At 57.5% G+C, this 11,118-nt stretch overlaps 3 protein-coding genes across 3 annotated transcripts; 2 read left to right on the top strand and 1 right to left on the bottom strand.

Moving 5' to 3' along the window:
* Positions 1-757: 757 nt before the first annotated feature.
* On the top strand, positions 758-2,851 carry IE81DRAFT_326272 (hypothetical protein). Its single transcript, XM_025514776.1, has 2 exons — positions 758-1,572; positions 1,661-2,851. Exons 1-2 carry the CDS (start codon positions 1,238-1,240, stop codon positions 2,532-2,534), a joined length of 1,209 nt encoding a protein of 402 aa, XP_025366874.1. The 5' UTR covers positions 758-1,237; the 3' UTR covers positions 2,535-2,851.
* A 100-nt stretch (positions 2,852-2,951) lies between these two features.
* IE81DRAFT_326271 (V-snare-domain-containing protein) lies at positions 2,952-4,430 on the bottom strand. Its single transcript, XM_025514775.1, has 5 exons — positions 3,931-4,430; positions 3,582-3,839; positions 3,445-3,506; positions 3,299-3,367; positions 2,952-3,228 (listed from the first exon to the last, which is right to left on the bottom strand). The coding sequence occupies exons 1-5, from the start codon at positions 4,192-4,194 to the stop codon at positions 3,210-3,212; spliced, it is 672 nt and encodes a 223-aa protein (XP_025366873.1). The 5' UTR covers positions 4,195-4,430; the 3' UTR covers positions 2,952-3,209.
* Positions 4,431-4,685: 255 nt separating this feature from the next.
* Positions 4,686-11,074, top strand: IE81DRAFT_368879 (beta and beta-prime subunits of DNA dependent RNA-polymerase). Its single transcript, XM_025517186.1, has 7 exons — positions 4,686-5,183; positions 5,261-5,809; positions 5,876-10,248; positions 10,313-10,386; positions 10,452-10,595; positions 10,667-10,752; positions 10,825-11,074. Exons 1-7 carry the CDS (start codon positions 4,999-5,001, stop codon positions 11,036-11,038), a joined length of 5,625 nt encoding a protein of 1,874 aa, XP_025366872.1. The 5' UTR covers positions 4,686-4,998; the 3' UTR covers positions 11,039-11,074.
* The last annotated feature ends 44 nt before the right edge of the window (positions 11,075-11,118 follow it).

The following is an 11,118-nucleotide window of genomic DNA, read 5'->3' as shown; positions in this document are numbered from 1 at the left end:
CCCTAACCCTAACCCTAACCCTAACCCTAACCCTAACCCTAACCCTAACCCTAACCCTAACCCTAACCCTAACCCTAACCCTAACCCTAACCCTATCCTCTCGAGAGACTGGCCGGAGGGATTGGTTCAAAGACGGTCAGGTCACGGGTCTTAAGTGGCACGTCGGTCAGCTCGGCAGTCTCCGCAAGCGTACTACAGCATGCAGGGCTGCGAATAGGACACACTCGAGAGTGACCGCACTAACAACTGCAGCCTTAGAACCGCCGCAAACGGGGTGCAAGTCGCACGAATATGTGTCTCGTTCTGAGATTTAGTATTGCATTCAGAATCAGCATGCGATGCAGCAACTCACGCCGCCGGCATCAAAGCGCGACGTGAATGAACTTGAGGATCTGCGCACCCGCGGTCAGCCCGCCGAGCCCATCTTGTTCAGCGCGATGCCCCGGAGACGGCAGGCTTGCTCGGCAAAAGCAGAGCCCACTTGAGTCGGCTTCGAGGCTCGCTGCTCTGCGTGAGCTCTGATTGCTGGAGATAGATTGATGCGGGATTGGCTGAGGTCAAGCCCGCTGCCCTTCACAATTGATATGATCGGTGCTGCAGGGTCAAGTGTGGCGTTCGGGACGGCGGGTTGGAGCGCGTGAGCGGATGTGGCGTTCGGGACGGCGGGTTGGAGCGCGCCGATGCTCCCCGTCTGCTGGAGTCTTTGTAGCCGTGCACATCACGTACTTAAGCACACGCACTCCCACAAAGCCTCGACCTTCCTCTCGTTCTTGACGCGTACCTACTCGCCGACAGCATCGCGAGTTCTGCTTGCCTCGCGCTGCCTCGCGCGTACCTGCTGCGCGGCAAAGAGTCTCTAGCCGAGGTCTTACTGACTGCAAGGTGTCTATGCCTTGCGCAGGCAAGCCATCTCCGAGGGACGTCGAGCGCGCCACACGGGATGAGGTGTTCGATGCAGAAGATGCTGAACTCGAATCTTGCATCCAAGCCAGCGCTGTCTCCATCGTATAGGTTGCCAAAGCCGACGTCTTTGTCAGGAACCAATTTCCGTGTGCAACCCAGCATGGCTCCTATGTTGCGGTGTTTGTGTCCACATACCGTTACCTTACCCGTACACGTGCTTGGTGCACAAATGAGGCCTATAAGATGAGCTGGCATGGTCGTCTGAATCCCGTTACCCCTTACTCTTCACCTTGCTATCGCTTCCGCTCCCGCCCCTCACCCTCGTCGCCTCCAAATGGTTAGACTCACTCCGCTCGCCTCTCTCGCGTTGGTGTTAGGCCTACTGGCCGTCATCGCGCCTTCCTCGCAATCACAATCCGGTCTGGTGGCGCGCAAGAACGGATCAAAGGTGGTGACGATCAGCCAGTCTGCCTGCTCTACCATCAAGGGATCTGGAAACGCTGTCAAGCCTCTGCCCACAAAGTCTAGCGCTACCACGGTGCACGACATCATCAAGGTGATCTATAGGACCACGCTTACCACATCCGTCACCCCCGCCCCATCCACCGTCATCTCCACCGCAACCTCCACCGTCACCACTACCACAACAGATCCAGCCATAACCGACACGTGAGTGATGCTTGCGCACCGAGCCTTTACGCAGAGGAGAGCTGTCTGCGCACCCAGTCTGACGCAAATGTTTCCCAACCCGCGACAGACTGACCGTCTCGGAAACGCCAACGACGAGGGTCACCGAGACGGCGACTGTCACGTCGACGGCAACTGCAGATGGAGGCACAGTCACGACGACCACGACGTCTACCAACACCATTCCCGCTCTCGCCGGATTCACGCCGCTGGCAAGTCAAATAAGCGCAGCTGGCCAAACACCTGCCTACCGTCGATCTCTCGCCACTTCTGCGCCTGGCGTGGGAAGCCTCTTGGCTCGCAAGCAGCAAAAACAAGATGCGGGTTTCTGCGACAAGAAGGGCAAAGCGTTGCAGCCGAAATCTGTCAAGTGCAGAAAACGCGTCGAGATTGTGACCTACACACAATCGACCGTGACCGCCAAAAAGCAAAAGACCGTCACCGTTCCTGCTCAGACGGCAACCAGCACAACATCCGTTCAGACGACGACCACAGAGACATCTGCTCTGCCCCAAGTGTCCGTCACGACCACGACGACGTTGCCCGTTGTGACGCAGACGGTGACCACAACGACCACCGCAACCACGACCACAACGACGACGGCTACTGCAACTGCGTCAGCCACTGCCACGGACTACGAGGCATGTCGAGCGAACAATTTTGTAGACAAAATCAACGGCCGATACGTTTCGGGCGGAGATGGGTCGTACTTCCAGACAATCACTTCCAAAGCGAGCAAAGAAGATTGTTGCGCGTCGTGCGCAACTGATGCCAATTGCGAATTCTTTGCATTCTGGCAAAATGGCAGTGGCGATTGCTACACCTTCACTCCTTTCGCGGGCGATACCTGTCCAGCCCAGTACACCCTTAGAACCGAGCAATCCAGGAGTCGAGAGAACTCGTATGCAGTCGGAAACGGTGCTTGTGGCACGTGGTCAGTTTGAACGCGACGACGCTGGACATGGCCTTGCGAGCGACGCAGGCCTTCGACGCCTCGTGCTCTGCGACGTGTCCATCGAACGACACAGCAATGCACGACCCATCCACCGGCGCATCGTCCCCTTCTCTGGCAATGCATATTCGCGCACACACAACACGAAACAACGCAAATGCGCGCAGCACGTCCAGCCTCACCGGCCTCGTGAGCAAAGTATATCTGGTCTCAACGTCGACCACAACGCTCCCTTTTTTCCCAAACGTCATCCAAGTGCCCGATATCCTGCCTTGCATCCTCTTGAATCCTTGCATCTTTTTGAGCCTCCATCTTCGTGTGTGCAATTTGTTGCTCTTCGTGTGTCGCTGCACCCGACTTGAACGGCTCGCGCAGACTTGCGTACCAAGCTTTGCTCGTCTCAAGTTCTCTGTTGCTTAAAAGACTTGCGGGCACGTCTCAAATTCACCACGCGCGGCATTGAGCTCACGACTACGGCATAGCCATCATTCGCTGCGCCCGACTCTCTCGCGTGCCTTGCGTGGCTCGGTTGAAAGACACGCGCACTGACTGCGATACTTGACGCTCAAGTGATGGCATCCTAATGTCGTGGCTCGACTAATGTACACGATTCTGCCGGGTTGTTCACTCGTTCAGATAATGCGAAACGACGTTGCGCATGGCTCGCCTACGAGAACTTGCTGTACCTGCGACACGTAACCAAGAAGCCTCATCAGCAGTCGCTCGAGGTAGCACGGCAGCATGCAGCGCACTCACAAGATGAGCAAGATGAGCAGCACCAAGACGGCCAGAATGGCGCCCATGGTCAATCTCTGCTGCTTGGCGCTGGAATGAGCATCGTGGGAATTCAGCGCGCGCAGACGCACGCGCACGATCCACGCATCGAGTAGTAGGCAACTCACCGACGAATCATTTGCTGCAGCGTGCGACTGGATCGATCGATGTTTGAATCTGCTTGACGGAGCTGCATTTGCGGGCGCGCCGTCGGTGTAACGATGATCAGAAGTGCGTCTCGATGCATCGCTCCGCCCGCACTCACCGTGTCCCTCGAGTGTTCGATCTGCTCCCTCTGTCCCCTCAGGTTGCGCAAAATGTCTGCACCCAGATCCTCTGTCTGCAGTGCGAGCCTGTGCGAGTCTTCCAGCCTCCTCGATCCATCCTCCAGCGTGGCCGTGCCTTGCAAAAGACGCTGTCGCTGAGCCTGCGTGTCCGCCAAGCCCGACTCCAGGTCTCCGGAATCGCCGTTGAACGCAGAGGGCGGCAAGTCTCGTCCCGAACTCTGCGCAGCCGCTTGACGCTGTGGCGGGGGGCACAGGTCAGCGCGATTCTGTCCAGCCATTCACGCACACAGCCACACCCACACCCACACCCGCGCCGCCTCGACTCACCAGACGCTTCCTCAAACCTTCCAGCTCTGCCTTTTTGCCGCGCATCTCTACCTGATACCTCGACTTGATGGCCTGCGGCATGCCTTGCACTTCCAGCTCCATCTGAGCCACAATCTCCTCGGCCTCGTCCGCTTCCATGTCTGCTCTGCGCAGCGCCCCTGCTCTAGCTTCGCCCTTGGCAGAGCTCACCGAATCGAGCGTGGACTGGATGGAGGAGAGCAGCTGCTCGTAGTCGGAAGTGTAGGAAGAGTAGAGTTCCGTCATGATTGTCGCGAGAGTGTGAGCGTGGCGGTCGGAAAGCCAAGTGCGAGATGAGAGGTGGCAGCTTGTATGCTTGCGATGGTCGCAACTGTGACTGTGACTCCTGTGGCTGGCTGAGTGGCCTGCTGTGTATGGATGGATTCACGATTGTGATTGTTGTGCGCGTGACGCTGATGTCCGCATCGGTGCATACAGTCACAGTCACGAGCGCCAAGGTCAAGCATGCAAGAGCAGCTCGATGAGCTCGACATCGCCTCAGCATCGATCGACCATCGCACGCATAAAGCCTCCTATAGCTGCTGTGGCCTGCGCGTGCGTGGTTGCGCGGCGGCGCGATTTGCTGCGCCGCTCGATATCATCACGTGACCTTCTCCTGTCGGGGAGAGAAAAAAAGCGCGGGCGTCATGCAGAACGAGCAAACAAGCTGCACACAATCAAATTTGAATCACGAATCTCGAATCAAAATTCGTGAACGCGAACGAGCGTTTGCCTCCTTCGCATCGGCCGCCGCCGCCGCCGCCGCCGCTCGACCTTTCCACACTCTCTCGATCGACGGCAAGGGCCTCTACGCCTGTCAAACCTCTCTCTGCACTTCCTGGCATCCATCCGTGTCCCCTAAGCTGTCCCCGCTCGCCTCGCCGATCAACGCAGCTCTCGCTACAGGGCGCATCGCGCCTGGCCCGTTGCCTTGCGCAACAGCAGCTCTCCCAGCGGTCCCGTTCCGCCAACACCACGTAAAGGCAGGTCCGGGCTTGCCACGACCCTGCATACAAGTGCCCAAGATACACCACCCTCACTGCAGCCAAGATGGACGTCACGAGACCCATCACGTCGAGCATAGGCTCCACGTCGTTCTGCTTCTTGACTACGCAAGAGATCAGAGCGCTGTCCGAAAAGGCCATCGTCAATCCCGTCCTGCTCGACACCACCGGTCTGCCCACAGCTGGAGGACTGTACGATCCCGCATTGGGACCAATGGAGCGGAGCGCCATGTGAGTCGGATTGCGTCGTGCGCTTCGTCGATTCGCCTCTGCTCAGGCTAACGCCGCGCAAACTACCCCATCCACAGCTGTCAGACGTGTCATCAGAGTTCCTTCAAGTGCCCAGGCCACTTTGGTCACATTGAGCTGCCAGCACCCGTCTTCCATCCCCTCTTCATGTCGCACATGTTCAATCTGCTGCGAGGCTGCTGTCTCTTTTGTCATCGCTTCAAGATCAACGCATTCACCCGCATCCTCTTCGTCGCCCGCTTGCAGGTGCTCGAGTACGGTCTGGTGGCCCTGTCAGACGAGCTGGCGGGAGAGACGCTGCAGCGACAGCCTTCTCTGGTCGGCAGCGGAGATGCGGGTGGATCTTCTGCCGACGTGGCCGACCTGCACATGGAAGACGGCGATGGGCAGATCGAGACGAGGGCAGGGGCAGGACAGCCACCAGAAACACTCGAAGAGTTTGAGCAGAGGATACACTTGCGGGTCTTTACCGCCATCGAGCAGGCCATCAAAGAGGGCAGGAGGAGGGGCAAGTGCAATGATGGTGCGACGTATGCTGCTCGCAAATTGGTCACCTCGTCTTTTATGAAGGAGATTCTCCTCAAAAAATCGTGCCCGAGATGCAAAGCGTGAGTCTGTAGCATACAGTGCGTCATTGTCGGCAGCCAGTTGCTCACCTTTTCCCCGCTGTGCAGTTTCAATCCTACGCTGCGAAAGGACTCTTTCATCAAGATCGTAGAGAGGGAGCTCTCGGAGCGGGAAAAGGCGATCCACTCTGCAAGCGGAATCGTTCGTCCCGACGCTGTGCGAAGGGCGGCCATCCGTTTGGCTCATCGGCAAGGCAAGGGCAGGCCCGGTGCAAATGGGAGGCGGAGCGGCAATGACGACGACGCAATGAATGTGGACTACCGAGAAGGCAATTCCGGCGCTGCAGACAGGCGAAAGGACTTGCAAGACGCGCGAAAGAAGAGCAAGCTGGCAAGCGACGCCACCCGAGTCATGCCACCGATCGAGTGCCGCGCAAACCTGCAACTGCTCTTCTTCAGTGAGCCGCAGCTGTGCTCGTTGCTTTTCGGCCGGCATGGCCCCTTCGAAGGCGGTGCTGCACCAGGCACCCAGATCGCAGGCGGCGGAAATCGCAACGCAGTCTTTGACAACGGCGCGTCTGCCGACGTCTTTTTCATGGACGTGGTCGCCGTAGCGCCGACTCGCTTCAGACCAGCCAGCAAAATGGGCGACGTCGTGCACGAGAATCCTCAAAACGCCCTGCTCAGTAAAATCCTCCAGACAAGCTTCGCGGTGCGCGACAATTCTGCAGCCCTATCGCAGCTGTACGAAAAGGGGCCAGAAGAGCTCGAGCGGGGCGGAGACGAGGTCATGCGCGCAAAGGACGTCCAAAGGGACTGGAGGACGAGGGCGAATGCAGCCAGCGATGCGCTCATGGGCAGCGTGCTCCAATTACAGGTCGACGTCAATAGCTTCATCGACTCGAGCAAGAACCCTGCTCCTCTCGCCCAAGGTCGCGTACACCCGCCTGGTGTCAAGCAGGCGCTCGAAAAGAAGGAAGGCTTGTTCAGAAAGCACATGATGGGTAAGCGTGTCAATTTTGCTGCCCGATCAGTCATTTCCCCAGACGTCAACATCGAGACCAACGAGATTGGCGTACCTCCCGTATTCGCCCAAAAGCTCACCTACCCTGAGCCGGTCACGGTGCACAACGTAGCGCTCATGCGGCAGCTCGTCATCAATGGGCCCGACACGTATCCAGGCGCGGTAGCAGTGCGCGCCGAGGACGGAACCGAGACGCTTCTAGGCAGGCTCTCGGTAGAACAGCGCACCGCCTTGGCGAGTCAGCTCTTGACACCGCAGGGAAGCATGTCTCGTTCTGCCAAGGGCACCTTTGGCGGCCTTGGCACCGCGACCCGCACTCCCACTTCCAACAAGCAAGTCTTGCGCCATCTGCGGGATGGAGACGTTTTGCTTCTCAATCGTCAGCCTACTCTGCACAAGCCGTCCATGATGGCGCACAAGGCTCGCGTGCTAAAGGGGGAGAGAACGATCCGCATGCACTATGCCAATTGCAACTCCTACAATGCCGACTTTGATGGTGACGAGATGAACATGCACTTTCCTCAAAGCCAAGCGGCTAGAGCCGAGTGCTACTTTGTCGCAAACACCGACAATCAGTACCTGGTCCCTACGAGCGGCAAACCTCTGCGAGGCCTCATCCAGGATCACGTCGTTGCAGGCGTGTGGATGACGTGCAAGGACACGCTGTATACTCGCGAAGAGTATCACCAGCTGCTGTATGGTGCACTCCGGCCCGAAGAAAATTACACTGGCGAGGGCCGCATCTCTACCCTCCCACCTGCCATCGTTCGCCCCTTGCCCAGGTGGACCGGCAAGCAGATCATCTCCACAGTCATGCTCAACCTCAAGCCGCCGGCTGCTGAAGGCTTGAGCCTGACTGGCAAAGCCAAAGTGGGCGGCAAATACTGGGGCAAGGATCACGCGGACGAACAGACCGTAATTTTCGAAGACGGCGAGCTCTTGACCGGTGTCCTGGACAAGTCCGCGTTTGGTGCGACGGCGTACGGTCTTGTGCACGCAGTGTATGAGATCTACGGACCCTCATATGCTGGCAAGCTCCTCAGCATTCTGTCCCGTCTCTTTACCAAATTCTTGCAGCACAATGCCTTTTCATGTCGGATCGACGACTTGACATTGTCCGAGCGCGGAGACAAGAAACGCCGCACGCTGCTGGACGATGGTAGGGATGACGGTCGATCAGCTGCTTTGCGAAGCATTGGTTTGGACGAGGAAGCCAAAGGCCGAGCCAAAGACGACGCGGATCTCGACTTTAATATGCGAGTCCGACTCGAAGAGGTGCTGCGCGACGACAACAAACTGGCAGCTTTAGACGCTGAAATGATGTCCGCATCCAATAAGCTAGCATCTGCAGTCATCGACGCTTGCATCCCGGATGGTCTAGACAAGATCTTTCCCCACAACAACATGCAAATGATGACAGTGTCGGGTGCAAAGGGCTCACCGGTGAACGTCTCGCAGATCTCGTGTCTGCTCGGCGCGCAGGCCCTCGAAGGCCGCCGAGTACCCGTCATGGTCAGCGGAAAGACGTTGCCTTCTTTCAAGCCTTTCGACACTTCCACACGCGCTGGTGGTTTCGTCGCTGGTCGATTCTTGACCGGCATTCGTCCTCAAGAGTACTACTTTCACTGCATGGCTGGTCGCGAGGGATTGATCGACACTGCGGTCAAGACGTCGCGCTCGGGATACCTGCAGAGATGTCTGATCAAGCATCTGGAAGGCATTCACGTGCACTACGACAATACTGTGCGAAACGCAGACGGCAGCGTGTTGCAATTCCACTACGGAGAAGACTCGCTGGATGTCACCAAGAGCAAGTACCTCAACGAATTCGACTTTACACTTCGCAACTTTGCATCCTTCCAGCAGCGCTACAACCCCGCCTTGTTGGCCGGATTGATGAACGAGGACGACGCTCGGTCACACATGAAGCAGGCTCTCAGGAAGCCGCACAAGTACCCGCCCGCTCTCAGTGTCTACGCTCCCAGCACACACATCGGTGCGACGTCTGAAAAGTTTGCGCAAGAGCTGCGAGCCTTCATTGAGAAGAACGCGTCCCACCTGCTGGAACCTCTGAAGACCAAGAAGAAGAAGAAGCATCGCCAGTCTGAGGCAGGAGGCGATGACGAAACTGACGCGACAGCACCGTTCATCGTCGAAAAACTGCGTTCTTTGCGGAAAAAGACGGACCCCAACTACTTTACGACAATGTGCCTCATGCTCTACCACAAGGGTCTCGTCGACCCGGGAGAAGCCGTTGGTCTACTAGCCGCGCAAGGCGTCGGTGAGCCGTCCACACAAATGACGCTCAATACCTTTCACTTTGCTGGTCACGGCGCAGCCAACGTCACGCTTGGTATTCCACGTCTGCGAGAGATCGTTATGACCGCGTCGCAGAACATCAAGACGCCAATCATGCGTCTGCCGGTGCTCGATCAGATTACCGAAGCTGATCAGAAAATCTGGTGCAAAGATGTGAGCAAGCTCGTAATCAGTCAAGTCGTCGATCAGGCGTCCGTCACCGAGCGCGTGACCGGCAAGACTGCAGCGACAGATTTCCAGAGACGTAAGACGTACACGGTCCGATTACACTTGTTCCCGCCCCAAGAGTGTCTGGAGGAGTACAACGTCACGACAGAAGAGATTCTCAGAGGACTTGAGCTGACGTTCCTGCCGTTGCTCGAGAATGGCATCATGAGCGAAATGAAGAGGTTGAGAAAGGAGGTTCTGGAGCAAGCAAAGCAGATTGGCGAAGGACACAAATTTACGGAAGGGCCGGCGCGTGGGGAGGGTGTCGATGAACCGGATGAACCTGGAAGCAGCACTACTGTCGGTACTCGAAGCGCCGGCAAGCACAGCAACAAGGCAGAGAGCGCCAAGTCGGCGCGGAGCGATGCTGAAGGTGACGGCAGCGAATCCGAGTCCGAGGCAGGATCCGAGGCAGGCGGAGATGGAGACGCAGACGATGCGAAGCGAGCCTCGCGATCGAAAGGTAATGCGACATACGACGATGGAGATTCCGACGATGAGGCCAATTCTCGCGCTCACAGTCCCGACGACGATGGATCGTCGGACTCTGACGGTTCTCAGTCCGCAGCAATGTACTCTGCGCTCGAGGATGAAGACCCAGAAGAAGCTTTCGAGGCCGCATACCGCAAGAGCAAGGAAAAGCAAGCCGAAGAGGCGCGCGAGGCTTTGCCATCCGAGGATAAGTCTATGCCAAAGGCGCCCGAGCTGAGCGAGGCAGATCCGCTCGTAGGCGACGGCGAGGGTGTCGAGGATCTTGTGCTTGCGCTGGAAAGTCGCTTGCAGGAGGGTAGCAGGTACCTCACCGAATTCAAGTTCGACTACATGGGCGCACGATGGGCCGAATTTGAGCTGTCACTGCCTACGCGCTCGCAGAAACTTCTCCTGATCAACATCGTTGAAAAGGCGTGCAAGACGAGCGTCATCCACGAGAGTGAGTAGGTGTGCGTGCAAGCTCGAGATTCTTGGTTGCTCACGGCGGCACGGCACCCTTGCAGTCTCCAACATTCAGCGCGCCTTGATACCCATCGCACAGCCAGGTCAAGAGCCGGCCATGACTGCAGAAGGCATTGTGGGTACTTGTAGCACTTTAGAGAATGCGTCACGCCGTCACTGACCCTGACGCGCTCTGCGCAGAATTTTCCGGGTATCTGGACGTCTGGTTTTGGTGTTGTGGCCCTGGACCGGATCTATACGAACGACATTGGCGCGCTTTTGCACACGTACGGTGTCGAGGCGGCCCGGGCCGCTATTGTCGGCGAGATGGCGGGCATCTTCAATGTGAGTCTTGCGCCGCTTTGCACAAGCTTTGCGAGTGATTCTGACAAGGCTCGTGCTTCCTCGGCGCGCAGACCTATGGCATTGATGTCTCGATGAGGCATCTGTACTTGATCGCCGATTATCAAACTGCCGCTGGTGGTTTCAGACCTTTCAGTCGGTGCGTGGGGTGGGGATCGGTCACTGCTCGTGAAGCGCCTGCTGACCTTTTAATTTGTCTTGTGGCTTTCAGTGGTGGTCTTGCGGACTCTTGCTCGCCTCTGCTAAAGGCCTCGTTCGAAATGACGATGGCCTTCCTCGGCGCCGCTGCGCTGCACGGAGAGACGGACGCGATGGATGGGCCCTCTGCCAACATTGTTGTCGGTCGACCAGTCCATACCGGCACCGGTGCCGCTCATGTCCACCATGCTATCCCTGGCTCTTGCACTATTTCCTCCGTCGCTTAGCTTGCATAGACACGTGCACAATGCATTGAGTACCGTACCTCCCAGTCTGAGTCGTCACGTTCTGCTCTTCCCACTTGAGA

The sequence above is a fragment of the Ceraceosorus guamensis genome, assembly GCF_003144195.1.
Source record: "Ceraceosorus guamensis strain MCA 4658 unplaced genomic scaffold IE81scaffold_99, whole genome shotgun sequence".
In the NCBI taxonomy this organism is placed as follows: domain Eukaryota; kingdom Fungi; phylum Basidiomycota; class Exobasidiomycetes; order Ceraceosorales; family Ceraceosoraceae; genus Ceraceosorus; species Ceraceosorus guamensis.
The sequence above is the reverse complement of the archived record's forward strand: the minus strand, read 5'-3'. Positions and strand labels throughout refer to the sequence as shown.